Source organism: Saccostrea cucullata, unplaced genomic scaffold, assembly GCF_032062105.1.
Source record: "Saccostrea cucullata isolate Sc308-1 unplaced genomic scaffold, CSIRO_AGI_Scuc_v1 ctg1233, whole genome shotgun sequence".
Classification (NCBI taxonomy): Eukaryota; Metazoa; Mollusca; class Bivalvia; order Ostreida; family Ostreidae; genus Saccostrea; species Saccostrea cuccullata.
The window spans coordinates 574-25147 of record NW_026921611.1 but is presented as its reverse complement, the minus strand read 5'-3'; the positions used below and the strand labels follow the sequence as shown (position 1 = coordinate 25147).

Genomic DNA, 24574 nt, shown 5'->3' with positions numbered 1-24574 from the left:
CAACAGGTTCCTCAAAACTGCTTCTAAGGAGGTTATGTTGGCAGATTGGGAATCACCGTTTGTTCTTTGTCCACCCAAAGAGCAAGTTGATGCAACTGCTGCACCTTCAAACGAGATAAGCAACCACATAGAATATTTTCCTTAGTACTAAGATGCCTAGCTTTGAACAAAATGTAAGACTGCAAACAAATTAGCACTAACTCTCTGTCACAATTTGTGATAAATGGCATGGAAATAAACCCTCGCTGCAACCAAGCTTTGAAAAAGAACAAAGAGTATGTGCAAACAAAAGTTTATTATAGTGCTCAAAACAATATATACACACTCCGAACACGCACACACACAACACTCACACAAATACCCAAAAAAACCTAAACAAAAAAAAATATAATAAACAAAAAACAAAAAAAAATAATAATAGTGTCTATATACCGACTAAAATCTTGTCAAACCCGACCAGACGAATATTTCCTCGACACGTGCACAAATCCGTAGATATCTTGCTACAAATGTGACCCCAAGACGTTACCGTATTGTTCGTTCTTTAAACACACAGTCGTTGGTTTAATTTCCAGTTATCGTTGTGACAAAGTCCACATAAACCCGTCAACGTCTTAGTACGTAGGATTTCCTCCAACGCTGTAGTAACGACACCCTATAACGTCACACTTACGTTACTTGTATTCACAGCTGGTCGAGCTGGTCACCTATAATAACACAGTATTTCAAAGTCTGGGTTTCCATAGTCGGTAATAACGCATTAATAAGGAATAAATGGATATGTCGGGTATATTATCTATCACAAATAAAACTGAACAAAGTAATAACTTTATGAAAAGAAAACCAAACAAACAAAATAACCTAGCTAAGAAAATAAACATTTCAAACTCACCGATGCCAATGTACTAAAAATACTACGCTTTCCACACAGGAAAACTTCTCAAACACACCAAACATTCAGGCCAAATGCACACAGCTTTTTTATCTGGAGACCACACAGGTTATACATTTTCACTACGGAAGGACACACCTTCTCCCTTCTACGGCCTGCTCTGAACTCACACGTCGACAATTTTACAAACTGGTCTGACAGCCGTGACCAACTATCCGTAACGAGTATACGGTGAGAATTGAAATTATGGTACGCCATCACCGACATGAGCAAATTTAATAAAAATTGTGACAATACCTCCCGTTTTCAGCTTCAAAATTGGAAACATGTTTTGAAAGTAAATTCAAATCAACAATATTTACAAAACATGACGACTCAAAAAGTCTGCGCCTACGTTATCAACACCTTTGATAGCATGAACTACAAAATTGTAGGATTGCAAAAAGATTGCCCAACGCATCAACCTACCATTTGACACTTTTGATCTGTTCAGATAGACCAATGGTTGATGGTCTGTCTGCAGAACAAATGTCCTACCATACAAGTATGCCTGAAATTTTCTCATAGCCCATACAATAGCTAAACACTCTTTCTCAATCACAGAATAATTCCTCTCTCTTTCATTCAACTTTCTACTGGCATATGCGACAGGGAACATTTTCTCATGCTTCTGCAACAAAACAGCACCTATTCCGTAGTCGGAAGCATCGGTTCTGAGAAAGAAGTCTTTGTTAAAGTCAGGGAGTCTAAGTATTGGGGCGTGTAAAAGCAATGACTTTAGATTCATAAATGATCTCTCGTGTTCATCAGACCACTCGACTTTATTTGGGGTACCTTTCTTAGTCAAATCTGTCAAAGGACAAGCAACTGCCGCAAAGTTGGGAACAAACCTGTGGTAATAACCAATCAGTCCCAAGAAAGAACGTACCTGTTTCTTGGTTTCAGGGCGAGGGGCTTTCTTAATTGCTTCAAGTTTGTCATTATTAGGTCGCATTATACCATTTCCAACTGAGTGACCTAAAAATTCAAGTGAGCTAAAACCTACAAAACATTTAGATGGTTTTGCATTCAGTTTTCCCGACCGTAGTCTTTGTAATAAACACCTAATAGACACCAAATGTTCTTCCCACGTTTCTGAATGAATCAAGATATCGTCAATGAAACTATCGGTATCTTTCAAATCTTTCAACAAATGCGCATCATGCGATTAAACGTCGCCGCCGCGTTTGATAGACCAAACGGAATTACTTTGAATCTAAACAAACCATCAGGAGTGACGAATGATGTCAGGTCTTTGTCCTCGTCCCTCATAGGAATTTGCCAATATCCCTTGCAAAGATCTACTTTAGTAAAATACTTACTTTGTCCAATTCTAGCAAAAATTTCCTCGGGATCGGGCATTGGTTCGGCATCAAACACTGTCACCTTGTTTAGCTTTCTTAAGTCGATGCATATTCTCTTAGAACCATCAGCTTTCTTTGCAACAACGATAGAGCTGGCATAAGGAGATTCGGACGGCTCTATGATGTCCATCTCAATCATTTTCTTGATTTCTTCCCTAACGGAATCACGTAGAGCAAATGGAATTTGATACGGTTTGTTGTGAATAGGATCCGTAGTTGTCAGATGTATCTCATGTTGAGCCAAATGAGTAAAATTTGGTAAATCAGACAAAACATCTTTGAATTCCGACAAAATCTTTTTGACGTCATCTTGTTGCTGCTCAATTAGATCTGTGTCAACATTCACATCTTGAAATGTCTCCTTAGCTTCGGAAGGCGGTATCTCTAGAGGGAAATCACTCTCACCTTCTGAAGTCTCACCATCTTGAGGTATTTCTTCTTCTATGATAGAACAAGAACTAAGAACTTCCGGTGTACTTACCTCTCTTTCAACATACTTCTTCAAAAGGTTAGCATGGAAAGTTTTGATTTTGCCCTGTACATTCACCCTGTAGTCAGCCATTCCACATTTGGAAATAATGGTAAATGGACCCTTCCATTGCATGAGTAGCTTGTTGTTGTCCGTCGGAAGGAGGATTAATACCTTATCCTGAACGTTGAATGAACGTGACCTTGTTTTCCGATCGTAATATTTCTTGTAGCGCTGACTGGACTTTTGTAAGGACTTCCTAGCTAATTCACATGTCTCTTCTAAACGCTCTTTCAAGTCGATGACATACTGATAAGTACTCTTGACTTCTGGGTCTTTTAATTCTTTCGTCCACATCTCTCGTAGAACTGTCATCTGTCCTCGGACTGATCTACCATATAATAATTCAAATGGTTAAAAACCCATGCTCTCTTGAGGAACTTCACGGTATGCGAATAATAAAGGTGCTATATACCTGTCCCAATCCTTGGGTCTTTCAGCAGCCATACGTCTGAGCATTTGTTTAAGTGTTCCATTGAACTTTTCAACCAAACCATTGCAGGCAGGATGGTACGGAGTAGTTGTAAGTTGTGCAATGGAAAGTAAACGACCTACCTCTTTCATAAGGTTGGACGTAAACTGGGTTCCCATATCTGATAAAATTTCCATAGGAATTCCAAGTCTAGTGAAGAATTCAAACAATGCCTCAGCAACACGTTCCGTCTCAATGCCTTTGAGTGCAACGGCTTCGGGGTATCTTGTACTGTAATCTACCATAGTGAGTACATACCTGTTCCCACGATCTGTTGCTGGGAAAATTGGACCAATCAAATCTACAGCAACTCGTTCAAAAGGAGTTTCAATGGAATTGAATGACTCTAATGGAATTGGGAAGATCTTACCTTTGGGTACGGTTCGCTGACAAACGTCACATGATCTACAATATCTTCCTACATCACCTTGTACACCTGGCCAATAAAAGTTAAACAATACCCTATCTGTTGTCTTTCTTATTCCTAAGTGACCAGACAGTACACAATCATGTGCGAGTTTCATAACTGTAATACGGTGTGGTGAAGGAACAACAAACTGTTTGAAAATGTTATTGCTACTAACCTTCGGAGACTGAAAATATCGGAACAAAAGACCATCTTCAATGACAAACCAAGATACATTCTGTTGTCCTGTAAACTTCCTTACACCTGTCTTTGCGTATTCCCGATATTTATCCAGTGTAGCGTCCTCATTTTGTGCAACTATCATATCATCTACTGAAGTGAAATTGTCTGTGATAGTAGTTACCTTTAACGTTTTGTACTTTTCCTTTTCCTTCTGTACTTGACCTCTTGTCTGTACAGCTGAGCCTTCCACCAAGTCATGTGTATCGTTTTCCTCAACTTCATTATTTCTTCCAGTGTCCCATTTTGGATCAGGGTCAGAGGGATCTCTTGCACCTTTTATGTTACCTATGATTAAACCATAGACTGGGTTGTTCATACATACAGCTTTGACCTTACCTGTTATGAACGGTGTATGTATATTGATGTAAGCCTCGGGAACTTTCCGGACAGTCCCGTCGATGAGTACACATTCCACACTCCGCCCTGTCAGTTGGTATTTAGGTACGAGACTGGTTTTTACCACAACTCCTGTGCATCCACTGTCTCGCAGAACCTCCAAAGGATGATTACCTACATACCCATCTGAAACTGGCATATTATGACAAACACGACAAGCTCCACCAATGACCGGTAACATATGCCCACAACGTAACGTAACTTGATTGTCTTGTATGCAACAGTCTTTCAATTTATCTGCCAAAATACACAAAGAACCTACATGTTTACCTGAATCAGTAGATTGGTTTCCTTGTTGATGCTCACTCTCAACATCAACTTTCTGGTGCTGTGATTTTGCAGATCGGGAAGTAGCCTTTGATGAAGAACCAGAGCTTAGCATCGCTGCGCTTTTGTAAGTCTGAGAACGATTTCCTTTCTTCAACCTGTCAAAACAATCTTTAGCGATGTGGCCAGATCTACCACACTCGTAACACTTTCTATCATTCTTACCTGAACTTGAGAAAGGTTTCTTTTGAAACGTTGTTGACCTTGACCTCACATCATTGGTCGCTACTTGATAATTTGTGCGATCGTGAGAAAATGAAGAAGTGCCGTGCGCTTCAATAAATTGCTCTGCTAACCGCGTCATTTCTTTAACATCTTTCGGATGAAGTTCTCGTAAGAAAGTAGCTAAAGTCTTACTACAACTTGAAATAAATTGTTCACGCAGCATAAGATCTCTTAAGCCATCAAACGTTAATGGGGATTTCGCGAGTTCCATTCATCTTTTCAGATAATTGTCTAAACGCGCGAAAAACTGAGGAGGGATCTCACCTTTTTCTGGTTTACAACCTCTGAATTTCTCGCGGAAACCTTCTTCGGACATTCTAAATCTCTGAAGCAATGAACACTTGAGCTTATCATAATCAAATGCATCACCTGGAGATAAACGAGAGTAAACCTCAAGAGCAGTACCTGTAAGCAAAGCACTAAGATTTATTGACCATGTATCCTTAGACCACTTAGCATTTTCTGCAAACCTTTCAAACCTTTGTAGATAAGCGTCAATACAGTCTCTTTGATCATTAAAGGGAGGAAGTTTGGGCATCTTGGCACGATTTTGAACAGACACCTCAGGGGACATGGGGGCACTCTGATGCTTAGCACTAACTTCTAATGTCAATGCCTCTGCTTTAACTCTCTCTAACTGAATTTGTTTTTCTAACAATGCCAAATGATTGCTTGATTCTTTCATTTGCATCTCCATGCTCAACTCTTTTTCTTTTCTCCTAGACTCTTGCTCACATTGTACTATCTGCAAATCTAGTTCTTTCTCTTCTCTCTTTGCCTCTCTTTCCTTTGCTCTCTCTTCTCTCAATAATTTATCTTCTTCAACTTTTCTTTCTGATCTTTCTTTTTCTCTAACATATTCCAACAACTGATCTCCGTGCAGACCTAACTTTTGCCCAATCTCCACTAATTTCTCTAACTCTTTCTCCATTTTCAAAGTTCAGTTAAACAGCGTAAGGATATTTTGATATAAAATATTTCCATCCCGGACGAGCCCCCAATTGTCACAATTTGTGATAAATGGCATGGAAATAAACCCTCGCTGCAACCAAGCTTTGAAAAAGAACAAAGAGTATGTGCAAACAAAAGTTTATTATAGTGCTCAAAACAATATATACACACTCCGAACACGCATACACACAACACTCACACAAATACCAAAAAAACCTAAAAAAAAAAAAATATAATAAACAAAAAAAAAAAAAAAAATAATAATAGTGTCTATATACCGACTAAAATCTTGTCAAACCCGACCAGACGAATGTTTCCTCGACACGTGCACAAATCCGTAGATATCTTGCTACAAATGTGACCCCAAGACGTTACCGTATTGTTCGTTCTTTAAACACACAGTCGTTGGTTTAAGTTCCAGTTATCGTTGTGACAAAGTCCACATAAACCCGTCAACGTCTTAGTACGTAGGATTTCCTCCAACGCTGTAGTAACGACACCCTATAACGTCACACTTACGTTACTTGTATTCACAGCTGGTCGAGCTGGTCACCTATAATAACACAGTATTTCAAGGTCTGGGTTTCCATAGTCGGTAATAACGCATTAATAAGGAATAAATGGATATGTCGAGTATATTATCTATCAAAAATAAAACTGAACAAAGTAATAACTTTATAAAAAGAAAACCAAACAAACAGAATAACCTAGCTAAGAAAATAAACATTTCAAACTCACCGATGCCAATGTACTAAAAATACTACACTTTCCACACAGGAAAACTTCTCAAACACACCAAACATTCAGGCCAAATGCACACAGCTTTTTTATCTGGAGACCACACAGGTTATACATTTTCACTACGGAAGGACACACCTTCTCCCTTCTACGGCCTGCTCTGAACTCACACGTCGACAATTTTACAAACTGGTCTGACAGCCGTGACCAACTATCCGTAACGAGTATACGGTGAGAATTGAAATTATGGTACGCCATAACCGACATGAGCAAATTTAATAAAAATTGTGACACTCTCTTACCAAATACATTATACTTTTATCCTTGTACGATTGCTTGTTAATGATATGCACAAGGGCATAATTGTCTGTGTAAAAATAAATGCATTTGTTATTAAAAATATGACTCCAAACTTTAAGAGGTAACACTATTGGGTAAAATTCCAAGAGAGTAATATTACATTTTTTTCCAATTGTCACTCCAAGTCCCATAGAAGCATTGCCCACCTAACTGCCCCATATCCTATAGTAATTGATGTATATTTTGATATTTATATTTGGCGTTCTGTATACTACATAGCAAATTTCTACAGATACCCCACAACGCAGCCAGTAGTTCTAAGTACAAGTTACAACATTGGCGTCCTCTGTGTAATAATTTTAGTTTTGGTCTTTTTTTGCGGTGAGCCAATCTACCATTATTTCGAGGAAATACACCGCACAACTGGAAATTGATGATAAGAATTCAAATAAAGACCTTTTAGGAGAGCACAACTCTACATCAGTTATAGAGTGTGCAGCGTGTTGCCAAAGAGAGTGTAGTTTCTATGGGTTTAATCCTCAGACGAAGAAATGTCGTACCCACACGAAGATTTTTAAGTCGGGGATGTCTAATGAGGGTGGCTGAAGATACTTCTCACATAACTGTAGGTATATCTGTTTATTTTCTTTATTTAATTTAATTGCCACAAATCAGATTAATATCATGATTTTTATCGCTCAGCATGACTAAGTAATAGTTTTTTTTTATTATTTCTTATCACTTCAATTTCTGTAATAAGAATACCAGCATTAAGGAGGTATATTTTTCTATTAGTTCTTTCTATGGATTATATATACATTCAATGATTCCAGTACCATTTTCAGCTCACCTGAGCCGAAGGCTCAAGTGAGCTTTTCTGATCAAAATTTGTCCGTTGTCTGTCGTCGTCGTCGTCGTCGTCGTCGTTGTTGTTGTTGTCATAAACTTTTCACATTTTCATCTTCTTCTCAAGAACCACAGGGCCATTTTCAACCAAACTTGGCACAGAGTATCCTTTGGTGAAGGGGATTCAAGTTTGTTCGAATGAAGGGCAACGCCCTTTTCCAAAGGGAGATAATCATGAATTTGTTAAAAATTAATGACATTTTTAAAAAATCTTCTTCTCAAGAACCGCTGGGCCAGGAAAGATGAAACTCATGTGGAAGCATCCTCAGGTAGTGTAGATTCAAGTTTGTTCAAATCATGACCCCCGGGGCAAGGGTTGGACCAAAATGGCCGACCCAAGTTTTACATAGGAATATATAGGAAAAATCTTTAAAAATCTTCTCCTCCAGAACCACTGGGCCAGGAAAGATGAAACTCATGTGGAATCATCCTCAGGTAGTGTAGATTCAAGTTTGTTCAAATCATGACCCCCGGGGCAAGGGTGGGGCCAAAATGGCCGACCCAAGTATTACATAGGAATATATAGGAAAAATCTTTAAAAATCTTCTTCTCAAGAACCACTGGGCCAGGAAAAATGAAACTCATGTGGAATCATCCTCAGGTAGTGTTGATTCAAGTTTATTCAAATCATGGCTCCCGGGGCAAGGGTGGGGCCAAAATGGCCGACCCTAGTTTTACATAGGAATATATAAGAAAAATCTTTAAAAATCTTCTTCTCCAGAACCACTGGGCCAGGAAAGATGAAACTCATGTGGAATCATCCTCAGGTAGTGTAGATTCAAGTTAATTCAAATCATGACCCCCGGGGCTAGGGTGGGGCCAAAATGGCCGACCTAAGTTTTACATAGAAATATATAGGGAAACCTTTTAAAATCCTCTTTTCAAGTACGTCAAAGCTATAATTAGTGATATTTATATGGAATCATCCTCAGGTAGTGTAGATTCTAATTTGTTCAAATGATGAATGCCTGGAAGGGGGGGGGGGGGGGGGAATACAACCCCGATGTGCACAGGGGCGCGCTGTGGCCCCGGGGCCACTTTTTATGAGATATTTCTGTGGATTGTATTTACACAGTATGATTTCTGTATTATTTTTTAATTATCTTTTATGAATTGTAATTTTTTTCTACTCTAGTCATTCCCATAGACTGTAACGATCTTCAATCAGATGGATACTTTAATTCAGGGGTGTACGAAATCTACCCCTATGTTACCATTACCAGTCCTGTCCCGGCATACTGCGATATGACTACAATGGGCGGGGGATGGACGGTTTGTTGTTTATTTTAATATAAGGCATATTATACAATTTATTTCACACTCAATGTTTTGTTGTTTTGTTGTTTAACAGAATATGGACTGAAAAATATTCTTAGCTTATATCATAACATATTGATCCCTCAAATGTTAAAAACAATGATTTGCTATACGTGTTAACTTTAAAGGCAATCCAAAAGCGAATTAATGGATCCCTGGACTTTGACAGGACCTGGACGGAATACAAAAATGGTTTCGGCGCCTCAGAACAGGATGTCTGGGTTGGTAAGTGTAAATTGCTTGCAAATAGGAACTTTTATTCCTTCAAAATTTAAAAAAAAATACGTGTGTCAGGTAATAGATTGAAGCATAATAAAGATCTGAGCTTTATACTTGGTAATATGTGTTCTCCGATATTTACATATCATGTAAGACTGATATACCTAGTAAAGAGTAAAAAGAAAATAAGAAAATCATTATCTTAATTCAGGAAATGACGTTATCCATCAATTAACCAAAGAAGGTACCTCATCCCTGTATGTGACCATAACTCTACAGAATAGTACAACGCTGTATGAAATGTACGACGGATTCTCTGTCTCCGACGAAGCAGGAAAATATCAACTCTTTCTTGCAGGACCTGCCACGGGAACCTTGGGTAAGTGTATCTACGTTAATTCCTAAAGGTATGTCGCACGTGAAATTTGTGAGATCAAGGATTTTTTAGAAGTATATTTTAGATAAGTTCTCATATAGTGTGACTCAAAATTGCAGGAAAAATAGTGTGTCAGTGTGCATCCTATTGATCTACGATACAATTAAGTTGACCTTTTTTCACTCAAACTCTAAATTTTGAAAAATTGAGTTAACTTTTATCATATTGAACCAGATGTAACCAAGGCAATAAATTTAATTTTTTTTTTTTACGTAAAAAAGTTTGAATAATATCTATCATTGAACAAAACTTGCAAATTAGTGCGCGTAAATTATTGTGTGACCTTTTTGCACCAAAAAAGTAACATTTTTGGTGTATGAAAATAATTAAAAGCCAATAAAACATTTTCTTAAATGAATATTTTTTCCACTTTTGTGCTGATTAGTCACAAGAATCGAGAACTTCAAAATAATGAAAGAGAAAGTTGGGGTCAGTGATGTTAAATTTGAAATATTAGTCAAAATATGTGATTTTCAGGTGAAAAATGCTGTAAATTTTATCTTGACTTATTAGACATATCTTCATTTTTGGCAAATTTTGTTGAAGGAAGGTGTAAAACGTGTTCTAAGAATATGTATCCAAATTAATATTAGATATTTCAGTTATATCATAACGGAACATATCTCCGAGTAAAAGTTGTGAGGCTAAAGTTCTAGGATATTCAATTTAAAAAATGTGCAGATTTGAAGAATTATCTGCTAACAAGTGTAACACGTCTGTTGTTTATTGTTACACTAGAAAGGATGTTATGTGAATTACGCAGTGTTTTGTTGTTTTGTATTATTTTTATCTCTCTTTCCAGGAAACAACACTTTAAACTGCGTATCTCAGATTTACTTAAATATCAAAATCAATGTGATATGAATTAATAATTATTATCTCTGTTATGTATTGTTTTTCTAAATCTGCAGGTGCCAGTATTAAGACACCCGGGATTCAATGACTGAACTAAATAAATATTATCACTCTTTCCATCACCTAAAGCTGTCTATCTTAGAATTACCTCAGTATTATTAATGACAGTTAGATAGAATATATATAAATCAATTATCTCTGTGATTCCTTTGTTTAACTTTACAGGAGACAGTATGTTTGACACGGGTTCTTCTAACTTTGACCTGTCTGGGATGTCATTCTCCACCCAAGACAGAGACAATGACAGGCGGAGCAGTGCTAACTGTGCTGCTCACAGTGACATTAGAGGAGGCTGGTGGTTTAACCGCTGTCACCACGCCTTCCTCAACGGTCAATTGTCCCCGGGGTCTTGGATGTATCCATGAAATCCCACAGTAACGAGTGGGACATCAGTGAGGGGGGCCACCATGATGATCAGACGGAACTAGGTAAACATCATTACATTTTAATGTCAATTTTTTTATGTTTGTATTACTCTGAAAATTTCAGCTATAAAAGTTGTTTTTAATAGAAAAAATATGCTATCCTAAATTTATCTGTGAAGTATTAATTTAATTTTTTTTAACAGACGAAAGATCATCCATGGATTATGGAAACCTTCAAGAGACGGTTTTAAATCAATTTTTATTGCTGAGTTCTTTTTTTTTAAATATTTAACATCAAGTAACAAACAGTAAAAGAAGGGTGTTGAACTGCTCTGTAAAGCGATACTGAATATATTCAGTAAAAGATGTACTTTATATGTGTTGTAATAAATTTGAAAATAGAAAAAATTCGTTGTTTTTTTCCAAACACTGATAAATGGAGATAACTGGGCGGAGAATTGGGATGACGATTACTTTATTGTTAAACCTATTACAGTGGAACCTGTTTAATCCGACACATGCAATACTCTTTTCAGTGATTTCCAGCTATTTAATTTCATTTGTCATTTATACATATCTCAATGATTTTTACACGCGACAATACTTACTTTGTTTATTCCGACAAATATATTTAATATCTGTTCCCCGTGCATGTCGGATAAGACAAGTTTCATTGTAATAAAGATGTTTAGATGTACGTATTTAAAAAAAATTCATAGGTATATTTGATGGTCATGTTTTGAGGTACAATGCATCTAAGATTATACTTCTCTAAAAACATATCCCCATCTTTTTCCATCCATGCAGTATTTTTAATTTTTAATGGATGAGCATTTAATTATCCATTAATCTACTTGAAACCGCTTAAATTGAAATTATCGTTATTTTAATATCATGGAGAAAATAAGCTAAAATGTTGAAGTGAGGCATACTGAACATTTCTTTCCACAAATCTAATTATACCATAAATATTTAGATAGCTTGAATTTTAGGTGTGACAAGAAGCACAATGATACTAGATTCTCAATGATACTAGATCATAAGCTTAAAGTAAGACGAAATCACATTTTCTGAAGAGTGGTATCTTCTATTGCTACAGAAAATCATTGAAGAAAAATTTCTGCTCTTGAATGCACAATATACGTAATAGCAGACTTATATCGATACTGTAATTTTTTTATTTGTATTTTTTTTATTTCAAAACACCCTAACGCAGATTGGGGGTCAAAAGGTAACATGTGTAATATGCATTTTGTTCTGACGTCACAAACGTTAAAAGCAAAATTTGATATCATTTAAATTTATTGTTATTTAGGTTAGAGATAATTCAAGTAAGTTAGAAAAAAATATCAAATTTGCAAAACAAGACAAGGAGTTAGAAAAATATAAGCACTGATTCATTATTTTTTGAAAGATGTTATCTTGTAACTGCAACTGTCTTTGCAAATAAAACATAGCGAGCTAACATAAATCAGTATGTTTGCAAATACCTTTGCAATTATGAGACTACATCTTTTAAACAAAATGATTCAATATGTGTGACAGGTCTTCTCTATTATACAGTGTGTAGACTATTGTTTATATATATCCAAAACTGTGAAAGACTACAACTTGAAATTTGTTATTAAATCAATAGGAAAAGTCTTCGGAGCTAATGATGAAAAACCAAGATAAGTTTGTGACACAAAGAGGCTTATGATTAATGTAGTCGTTTGCAGGTCAAAGACCAAGGTCAATATAAAACTAGTTTTGGTACCAAAAGAAACGTTTCTCACATTGAGTCTACCTTCTAAAAAAACAATAAAAGCAGCAACAGTTCAATACTTTAGACCAAAATTAGAGATTTTCATAAGTAGGTCAAACTGGACAAGGTCAAGGAGTCAATATTAATGATGCCCAAAAGAATTTCAGAAAGAATACACAGGTGAAATATAAAAGTCACGGAATCAAACATTCAAAAGTTATAACCAAAGTTTTTCAAAAGAAGTCAAAGTCTGATGTCCAAATAAAAGGATATAGAATAAAAAGAAAATATTGGTATTCAAGAGAAGTTCTTACCACAAGAAATGAACCGGTCAAATAGTTAACCCCTAGCACTAAATATTCAGTAAAAGCGTCCAAAGTTAACGTTTTTTAAAAGTAGGTCAAATCCATAAGTTCAAGGTTAAAGGTCATTACTGCTTGTACTCAAGAGAAGGTCTTATCAAATTCTGAGCGTGAGGTGTATGATATCACTTGATTTAACCGTGTAATAGCTACGCTAAGATTAAAATTTTGAAAATTTTTCTAAAAGTGAGTCAAACATAAAGATCAAAATCTAAAATACTTGTACCCTAGGAAAAGTTTTTACACGTGGAATACACCAGTGAAATATAAAAACCATATCTCATTGATCGAGGCTTAAATTCTCATATGAAAGTCAAAATAAAGAAAAAAAATTAAACCCAAGGATAGGTTCTTTTATATTATATCCATCTGTTGAGTATGAAATCTATAGCTCAAACCAATTAAAGGCTGCAGTCAGGGCTAATTGATTTCCCCAATTACAGATAAATCAAAAAAAAAATCACAAACAAACAGACAGATGGACCGATCGTCACAGCAAAATATATTTGTCCCTTATTTTTTGGATTATGGATAGAAATTAATGAAAAAAAATTACACTTTGCTAAAATGTTTGTACGTATGGTGTGAAGAGATACCGGCGTAAGTTCCCTTGGGAAAATAAGGAAACACTATAATGCACAGTCTGTCTTTGTGTACACGCTATTCATAGTTTATTTAAGACATAAGGATAAATCTAGATGTCTTCCGAGGAGACGAATATACGATCCGAGGATAAATCTAGATGTCTTTCGAGGAGTCGAATATACGATCCGAGGATAAATCTAGATCTCCTCCGAGGAGATGAATAATCGACCCGAAGTAAACTTAAGAAAATTGCATTTAACTTTAACTTTAACATAGAACTCTTTACACCATATTTAATGAAATTATATATAAAAAGATAAAGGTTGCAAATGTTTATTTTAATTTAAAGAAAATAAAAGATTAATTTACAGAACACTCTTCTGGCTCCAAATAAAATGGAAAATCCTCACAAATAAAGGGAAGTTTTAATCGTCTTCTCCTGTATAGTACGTGTAGTTTCTCTCAGTCACAAAGCGCTACCTGCCGTCGTTATGATAAGTCAAAAGGAGGCCAAAGATTGGATCAACTGCTGTCTCGCCCTCGTCGTTAGGATTTCAGTTCTGATACGTAATTGGTGTCCATTTACCAAAAATGAGTCTTTCATTGTCGTTAAATGTCAAAACATTGGCACGAAATGCAAATGAACCGTTGAGATCAACTTCTGCAGAAAAGGACAATAAAAAAATCATATCATCTTCAAATTTTAAACACCACCGAGTTGTTGCTTTTCATCCTACATGCTCGAAAAAAAAAATATAAAATTTGATCTAAGGCACCCAAATTGAACAGAAATTTGAAGAGACTGCTTTCTCGTTTTTGCGTCGTGGTAAATGTACCAATAGAATATTTTTTAACAAGCATTAGCAAAGCTAAGCCAGACTTTATTTTAATTTGAATAACAAATGAACATAATGTTTATGGATGAAATTAGAAATTAACAATTTTGATACACTGCAGAAATATATTTTCCAGAATTAATGTGCACTTTTTTATTTGAAGTTTATTTAAATATGATGTACATAATTTTTTGATGAAAGAGTAGCAATTTTTTGATCAAATACAAATTAGAGAAATTTGACAAAAATATCCTTTTTGGTATTGTATGAATGTGATAAAAATGAAGGCATGTTATGAGTAAATTGTTTACATATATACCCAGGTGTATTGGGTTTACGCCTTAAAACCTCCTAAGAAACGACAGCATGTAATAACAAGATGTGTTTGTGAAACACTGATGCCGCCATATGGCAACATAGCGAAGGTTAAGCTTTCTCAAATGCAGATCAAATACGTCGGTACCTAAAGCGAGGCCTTTCCATAAAATACAAATCTGACATAAAAAAAAAACCCCTTGCACCACCTGCAAAGGTTACGACTAAGTTTAGCGTTTTTAATGGTTGGACAAACTCCGATTTCTTTGTAAAAAGTAGGTCAAAAACCTGGTCAAAGTCAAAGTGTTAAAAGTGTTGATATCCAATGAAAGGTTTTCTCACAATGACTACATCAGCGAAGTTTAAAAGACCTAAACCTTACAATTCAAAAATTATGGCCAAAGTTAAAGTATTCTTGTAAATACGTAATGTCTAAGGTCAAAAGGTCTAAATAGTTGGATTCAATAAAATGCTATTGTCACAAAGAATTGATATCTAAAATATGATATTCCTAGTATCGACCATTTAAAAATTAGGGCCGAAGTAAAACTTTGGATTTTTTGTGTAATAATGTGTCAAACTCCAAGGTCAAGGTCAAAGGGTCAAGGATTTTAAAATCAAATGAAAGGTCTTGTCACAAGGATTAATTAGTTGAAATATGAAAGCTCCAAGCCTTATCGTTCAAAAGTTATGGCCAAGGTTAAAGTTTTTTTCACAAGTACTAAAATCTCCAAGGTCAGAGTTGTTAGTATCCAATGAAAGGTCTCTGAACAAAATATATATATGAGAATTATATATAAATTATAACAACACTAGTATCCAGTATTCAAATGATATGACCAAAATAAACGTTTGGAATTTTTGTGTAAAACTGGGTTAAACTCCAAGGTCAAGGTCAAAATGTCAAGTTATGTAGTACCCTAACACTACTGGACGAAAAAAGTGCTGAGAATCCCAAATTTTACTGATAATGTTTTATAATTACTGATAGGGTGCTGTTCTAGCTGATAATTACTGATATTTACTGTTATTTTTACTGTTGTTGCTGATAATTTTAGCTGTTGCTGATAAATACTGATAATTACTGTCGTCTTTTACTGTGGAGTCTGATAAATGCTGATAAATACTGTTGAGGTACTGTCGCTGCTGAGAATTACTGATAATTACTGTTGAGGTACTGTCGATGCTGAGATTTACTGATAATTACTGTGGTCAATGTTTCTAACCTGGGAATGGATTAAAATAGCCTGAGAAATGATTATTTCTTGTTTTTTTTTTAAGTATTTTAACAAATTCATTACAGTCAATTACAAAACAAATTATTCTAAATAAATAAGTCACGTTTTATTAATTTGTTTTCAGTTTTCAGCTATTAATTTCATTATAATTATTTTTAGACCATAATGTTAACATAAGCTTTCATAAATGTTCATATTGTATTTGCAGTGGTTTTTTTTCCCAAGTTATTTTTTTTTTAGTTTAATATTTGTTCATAAAGGTTAAAAAAAAATCTCATCTCAAATTTTTTCTCACATGTATATGTACTGTCATCAAAAGCTTTTTGTGGGTATCTTTAATACTTCAATACAGTCAATGTTTGTAAATATCAATTTATTTTACCGTGTGGAGAACTGAAAATGCATGACAGGCAGGTAGCAACCGGGGGGGGGGGGGGGGCAGGGGGGCTGCCCCCCCCCCACTTTTTTCCCCAACATTACCTTCACTATAGAAAATGTCCATGGAAAAGATGGTCCCCTCACACTTTTTACCACAGTATATCTATAGCAAGGAAATATGGGAAAAAAATCGGAAATGAAAGGAAGTTGGCCTTGAAAAAAGTCGACCACAACCCCCCCCCCCCTTTCAAAAACGATGCTACGTGTCTGCATGAGCACATTAAGTTGAAAACACCCCCCCCCTTTCCATTTACTTTTAAATTAAGCTCTCATTTTAACAAGACAGTATTAAATATTTGTCATAAAATCTAGTCTTAAGCGTACACTTTTTTATTTTATAGAAAAATGTGACAGGGTTAAATAATTAAATTGAAACATCTTTAATTATTTTTTTATATATATTATGTAGACAGCGTGCTCTAGTTCTCCGATGTCCTCCATGCGAATTTTATATCATTATGTCGCTTTCTAGCTTTCTCTCTCTCTCTCTCTCTCTCTCTCTTTTAAATTATTTGATAAGGCTTTAGTATTGTACACTACATGACATAAATTTTATGCAGTGTGATTTTCAGTCAATGAAATATATACATCTCTTTCTTTAGGCTAATTCTTTTTTCATTGTATACAGTTTTAAGACTATGGGCATATGGCTTCTAATATTATGCGCCACTCCTTAAACATGTTATATGCGATCAGTCAGTTAAAAAACAAAATAAAATAAATCATAACTTGAATTAACTTTTTCCATTAATGCACACTTTGTGCTTGTTGTTCTGGAACATACATGTCAACCACGTGTAAACGTTCTACTTTCGTTTTAGAATCGGGTCAATTATTAGTACATTCTGCCATAGGGATATCGTTACGGCTTGCGTTTTTGTAAAATTAGAATTTTGTGCAGAGATTATAATTTTTTTTTTAATTCCATTTTTGTCCTAGACCTTTGTATAAACGAACACTACAGACTTGGTGTTTATTTATATGATTTTACTTGATTGTAGCACAAAAAGGAGGGGGTGAAACACTGTTTGCAATTAAGTGATAGCCGATAGGGCAAGGTCTGTTCTTTAGTTGTGTGTTTTAAAAGTCATGTAAGTTATGATATTATACTTATCGAATTTTTTATAATTATGCATGAATAAAATTATTTTAGAGAATCAATTGCAATGAACCATACAAAATTCAGAGCTGAAGTAATTATAACATTTCATGAGTGCGATACACAACGTTATGTTTCTGACATCCAAAATCCATACATTTAAGGTTTTATTTTTCTCGGATATAGCGAAGTGGAGTTTCCCTGCATCTGAATTGTGTACAATTAATTCTAATATTATTTCAAAAAAGTGCTTCACTAAACAATCTTTCTCTTTATATCTATATGTTTGTATATTTTGCACACTTTTTTTAAAATTAAATATTGAAGTCAATTTCTCGTCTACGTATTTACCGGTCCCAAACCATCGTTAGCAGAGATTCAGAATTGAAAATACATGTGACCACCTCCCCCAGGATATTCTTTTATCTGATAAACAAGGTATAGTTACTCCCCAGCCTAAATTCCCTTACTTCGCATTTATAGCATCCTACAAAAAAATTTTGTTTAGTTTTTTATTCACGCATGCCTAATGTTATGTATAAAATCACCTACATTTTATATGTTTTTATGGTCTATGTATACTAATGTAAAATGGTAAAAAGATTCAAATAAATGATTGATTGATTCATTGAAGAAATATGCGTAATGGAAAAAAAATGAAGAAAGATAGATCTTTGAGAATTGAATTAATAATTAAAATAAGTCTGTACAACGTACATGATATACATGTATATATCTTTTTTTTTATTATAGTACCAAAGTGTTCTATTCTAAATATTTTGTCTATCAATTTTATTCGTCATCAAATTCAATATTACGGATTTTTTTTTCGTGCGACCATAAACTTTGAGATTGTTCCAAAGTAGCGAGTACATGTACAGTGTAGGTAGTTTGTTTATTGATAACACCAGTAGCCGCAGACGAAGAACAATAGGTAATTAGTGCCCATTGTTACGCTGACCACTACAATTTGCATGGAATATACAAGTTGTACCCCCGGCCGTTCTACCCCGGGGCTGAAGACATGTACACAATACAGTAAAATCACAGGTCGATCACCGATTTCTGATCAATTGAAATCAATTAAAAATGTTTTCCTTTCAACTTTTTACCATGCAAAATTAAAATCGATCAATTTGATCATATACCAATAGTAACATATTAAATTAAGTCTCATTTCAGTTCTTATTTCCCATTCCATAAAATCAAATAAAAAAAATTAACGAGATTTCAAAACTGATTAAATAAAAAATGATTTTGTATTTAAATTTTAAGAGACAAACTAAACACATGAACCTTTGCACTAGGGATTCTTAACCACTAATTTTTAATCAGCTCGCCCCATTTGCCGGTTGCACATGCATACAGTGTGTGCTTGTACATATGTACATGTGGAGGAGTTTAATTCTTGGACGATCTACAAACGTCTACATAACATTAAAATAAATGAATAAATAAATAAATTATTAATTAAAATCAGAGCCCACAGATTGAACATATTCAAACCTGATTTCACCTCTTAGTTACTTTTTAAAAGGGATAAAATTTCTAATTTTCGAGCAAATTTTCAAATATTTCGACAAAAAGAGACCAGAAAACTGAACATTTAACAAGATAAATATTATTGTTTTCGAGAAAAAAAGGCCTTAAAAAACAAAATGTTGTCCAAACTCGACCAGTTGACCTAGTGATGGATCTTTTTTAAGATAGCATACTTTTCTTTTTATTTACAGTTTATTTTTCAAGAATATCTTATGCAAAAGTAAAATGCCATTTTTTTTCTTCAGTTAATTTTTTATTATTAATTCTATTTCTATATATTCATTCTATCAATATTTCATTTGATTATTGTCAAAATTTTCACAAAGGTAATAGTAGAAATTGAGATCAGCATAGATACATACAGTCATGTAATTTTGTCACAAGCAGAATATTTAAAGAAATATGAAAATTTCGTCCTGATAATCCAAGTAAAAGAAAGTAATAATTAAAGGTTTTTATAGTCCGCTGTTTTATTTTAAACCAATTACCAGGTTAAAAACAATGACCAGAGTAATTATCAGTAAATCTCAGCATCGACAGTACCTCAACAGTAATTATCAGCAATTCTCAGCAACGACAGTACCTAAACAGTATTTATCAGTATTTATCAGACTCAACAGTAAAAGTCAACAGTAATTATCAGTATTTATCAGAAACAACAAAAAATATCAGCAACAACAGTAATAATAACAGTAAATATCAGTATTTATCAGCAACAACAGCACAGTATCAGTAATTATCAAACTTTATCAGTAAAATTTGGGATTCTCAGCACTTTTTTCGTCCAGTAGTGTAAGAAAGGTCTTGTCACAAAGAATACACATTAGCTCCACTAAATCAAAAGCTATGGGCAGTATTAAAGTGTTTGCGTACACACAGACAAACAGACAGCGAGACACACAAAGAGAGAGAGAGAGACAGACAGACAGACAGACAGACAGACAGACAGAGGGACGGGCAGGACAAAAACTATAAACCCGAAAACTTCGTTCAAGGGGGCATAAAAATGTTTTAATGACCACATTGTATATGGTCAAGTTATGTGAGATGTGATTAAGCAGATGGTTTAAATATTCGGACGTAAACAATTAACCATAAAACGTGTTGTTTATAATTACCCGGATGTATGCGGTTTACGCCTAAAAACCTCCCATATCCATCCCCATACTAGACCAGAAGCTCTTAACCAGGCTCTACGTCACGTGACGTCATATAGAGGATGATGCTCTCGCACGTGATAGGAACGGCATTTTCCTGTTGATATTTGGTGGGAGAATTTACGAATCGTAACTAGTTACTACAGGCCGGATCTTCTGCATCTATGTTGTAGGTTTCATCGGTCCCTTGTTTATTTACCTTTAAAAACAATATGATTATAAGGTTAAGAATGAATTTTAGTTCAGAATATGTTAAATATTTTATTCTTGAAGACAATTAGATCCATATCGATCAAAATTACTTTAAGGTAATGAATATTTAGGGATTAAAAGAATCTGAAAAAAAAAAAACGTTGTGAGAGTGTTGCATTAGCAATATCAGTCCCCTACCGGCAAGTGCAATCCGGTTCCCTTCAGAACTGAAAAGTTTATCAGAAATTATTGAAATGGATCAAAAATAAAAATTTATCTATAACTAATCAAGGCCAAGCAACATATACAAAAGCTAGTCGGATAGAAAATCAGGGCGGACAGAGAGGGACGAAAGCAGTGGAAACCTTTAGTCCATCTTGTTTCACCGACAGGGAACTAGAAATATGTAACTAAAATATGCAACTTCATTTTGTTTTCATTTTATTTGATTCTCTATATAATTTTACCTGCCATGAATAAAAATCATCTTTTTTGTCTACAGTGTGAATAAGTCCTTAATAAACACCGACGATCGTGAACTTCGTAACAAAGGTCCCATGCGCCCATCCTCGCTCCCGGAAAGGACGAAGATTTAATGGCGAATCCTGGAGGCGTGGTCAGATTATCTCTCTGGTGTGGCAAGGGACCTAGAGGAATCTTACATGTACAAGATAATGTCAAGGACGCATAATTTTATGTATAATCTTAAATTAATTGCCAATATGTTATTTAAATAATGGCAAAGTCAGTGAAATTCTACTGACAGGAAATTACATGGAAGAGGTCTAGCTTTAAGGAATCCGTATACACTGCACACAAAAGAGTTCCTATCGCCGCCCAACAGTGACCTTCGATCTACGGACCAGGGTAACAGACTTGTGATGATGTTATATGATAGACAACAAGGTGACCTTCGATCTACGGACCAGGGTAACAGACTTGTGATGGTGTTATATGATAGACAACAAGGTGACCTTCGATCTACGGACCAGGGTAACAGACTTGTGATGGTGTTATATGATAGACAACAAGGTGACCTTCGATCTACGGACCAGGGTAACAGACTTGTGATGGTGTTATATGATAGACAACAAGGTGACCTTCGATCTACGGACCAGGGTAGCAGACTTGTGATGATGTTATATGATAGACAACAAGGTGACCTTCGATCTACGGACCAGGGTAACAGACTTGTGATGGTGTTATATGATAGACAACAAGGTGACCTTCGTCTACGGACCAGGGTAACAGACTTGTGATGGTGTTATATGATAGACAACAAGGTGACCTTCGATCTACGGACCAGGGTAACAGACTTGTGATGGTGTTATATGATAGACAACAAGGTGACCTTCGATCTACGGACCAGGGTAACAGACTTGTGATGGTGTTATATGTGATGGTGTTATATGATAGACAACAAGTGACCTTCGATCTACGGACCAGGGTAACAGACTTGTGATGGTGTTATATGATAGACAACAAGGTGACCTTCGATCTACGGACCAGGGTAACAGACTTGTGATGGTGTTATATGATAGACAACAAGGTGACCTTCGATCTACGGACCAGGGTAACTTGTGATGGTGTAGAGACTTGTGATGGTGTTATATGATAGACAACAAGGTGACCTTCGATCTACGGACCAGGGTAACAGACTTGTGATGGTGTTATATGATAGACAACAAGGTGACCTTCGATATGATAGACAACAAGGTGAGACTACGGACCAGGGTAACAGACTTGTGATGGTGTTATATGATAGACAACAATGTGACCTTCGATCTACGGACCAGACAACAAGGTGACCTTCGATCTACGGACCAGGGTAGCAGACTTGTGATGGTGTTATATGATAGACAACAAGGTGACCTTCGATCTACGGACCAGGGTAACAGACTTGTGATGGTGTTATATGATAGACAACAAGGTGACCTTCGATCTACGGACCAGGGTAACAGACTTGTGATGGTGTTATATGATAGACAACAAGGTGACCTACGATCTACGGACAAGGGTAAGAGACTTGTGATGGTGTTATATGATAGACAACATGTTGACCTTCGATCTACGGACCTTGGTAACAGACTTGTGATGGTGTTATATGATAGACAACAAGTGACCTTCGAACAGATTGTGATGTGTTATATGATAGACAACAATGTGACCTTCGATCTACGGACCAGGGTAACAGACTTGTGATGGTGTTATATGATAGACAACAAGGTGACCTTCGATCTACGGACCAGGGTAACAGACTTGTGATGGTGTTATATGATAGACAACAAGGTGACCTTCGATCTACGGACCAGGGTAACAGACTTGTGATGGTGTTATATGATAGACAACAAGGTGACCTTCGATCTACGGACCAGGGTAACAGACTTGTGATGGTGTTATATGATAGACAACAAGGTGACCTTCGATCTACGGACCAGGGTAAGAGACTTGTGATGGTGTTATATGATAGACAACAAGGTGACCTTCGATCTACGGACCAGGGTAACAGACTTGTGATGATGTTATATGATAGACAACAAGGTGACCTTCGATCTACGGACCAGGGTAACAGACTTGTGATGGTGTTATATGATAGACAACAAGGTGACCTTCGATCTACGGACCAGGGTAACAGACTTGTGATGGTGTTATATGATAGACAACAAGGTGACCTTCGATCTACGGACCAGGGTAACAGACTTGTGATGGTGTTATATGATAGACAACAAGGTGACCTTCGATCTACGGACCAGGGTAACAGACTTGTGATGATGTTATATGATAGACAACAAGGTGACCTTCGATCTACGGACCAGGGTAACAGACTTGTGATGCTGTTATATGATAGACAACAAGGTGACCTTCGATCTACGGACCAGGGTAACAGACTTGTGATGGTGTTATATGATAGACAACAAGGTGACCTTCGATCTACGGACCAGGGTAACAGACTTGTGATGGTGTTATATGATAGACAACAAGGTGACCTTCGATCTACGGACCAGGGTAACAGACTTGTGATGCTGTTATATGATAGACAACAAGGTGACCTTCGATCTACGGACCAGGGTAACAGACTTGTGATGGTGTTATATGATAGACAACAAGGTGACCTTCGATCTACGGACCAGGGTAACAGACTTGTGATGATGTTATATGATAGACAACAAGGTGACCTTCGATCTACGGACCAGGGTAAGAGACTTGTGATGGTGTTATATGATAGACAACAATGTGACCTTCGATCTACGGACCAGGGTAACAGACTTGTGATGGTGTTATATGATAGACAACAAGGTGACCTTCGATCTACGGACCAGGGTAACAGACTTGTGATGGTGTTATATGATAGACAACAAGGTGACCTTCGATCTACGGACCAGGGTAACAGACTTGTGATGGTGTTATATGATAGACAACAAGGTGACCTTCGATCTACGGACCAGGGTAACAGACTTGTGATGGTGTTATATGATAGACAACAAGTGACCTTCGATCTACGGACCAGGGTAACAGACTTGTGATGGTGTTATATGATAGACAACAAGGTGACCTTCGATCTACGGACCAGGGTAACAGACTTGTGATGGTGTTATATGATAGACAACAAGGTGACCTTCGATCTACGGACCAGGGTAACAGACTTGTGATGCTGTTATATGATAGACAACAAGGTGACCTTCGATCTACGGACCAGGGTAACAGACTTGTGATGGTGTTATATGATAGACAACAATGTGACCTTCGATATACGGACCAGGGTAACAGAGGATGATATGATAGACAACAAGGTGACCTTCGATCTACGGACCAGGGTAAGAGACTTGTGATGGTGTTATATGATAGACAACAAGGTGACCTTCGATCTACGGACCAGGGTAACAGACTTGTGATGGTGTTATATGATAGACAACAAGGTGACCTTCGATCTACGGACCAGGGTAACAGACTTGTGATGGTGTTATATGATAGACAACAAGGTGACCTTCGATCTACGGACCAGGGTAACAGACTTGTGATGGTGTT

At 36.1% G+C, this 24574-nt stretch overlaps 2 protein-coding genes across 2 annotated transcripts; both read left to right on the top strand.

Moving 5' to 3' along the window:
- Positions 1-7408: 7408 nt before the first annotated feature.
- LOC134260427 (ficolin-2-like) lies at positions 7409-11040 on the top strand. The gene is made up of 5 exons (XM_062742988.1): positions 7409-7511; positions 8924-9060; positions 9234-9330; positions 9536-9703; positions 10841-11040. The coding sequence occupies exons 1-5, from the start codon at positions 7409-7411 to the stop codon at positions 11038-11040; spliced, it is 705 nt and encodes a 234-aa protein (XP_062598972.1).
- An 11709-nt stretch (positions 11041-22749) lies between these two features.
- On the top strand, positions 22750-24072 carry LOC134260426 (uncharacterized). The gene has a single exon (XM_062742987.1). It carries the CDS (start codon positions 22750-22752, stop codon positions 24070-24072), a length of 1323 nt encoding a protein of 440 aa, XP_062598971.1.
- The last annotated feature ends 502 nt before the right edge of the window (positions 24073-24574 follow it).

Coding starts and splice junctions, on each gene's coding strand:
- LOC134260426 (XM_062742987.1), top strand. CDS start 22,750: ATGGTGTTATATGATAGACAACAAGGTGACCTTCGATCTACGGACCAG.
- LOC134260427 (XM_062742988.1), top strand. CDS start 7,409: ATGGGTTTAATCCTCAGACGAAGAAATGTCGTACCCACACGAAGATTT. Junction 7,512..8,923: donor TACTTCTCACATAACTGTAG/GTATATCTGTTT, acceptor TTTCTACTCTAG/TCATTCCCATAGACTGTAAC. Junction 9,061..9,233: donor CAATGGGCGGGGGATGGACG/GTTTGTTGTTTA, acceptor TTAACTTTAAAG/GCAATCCAAAAGCGAATTAA.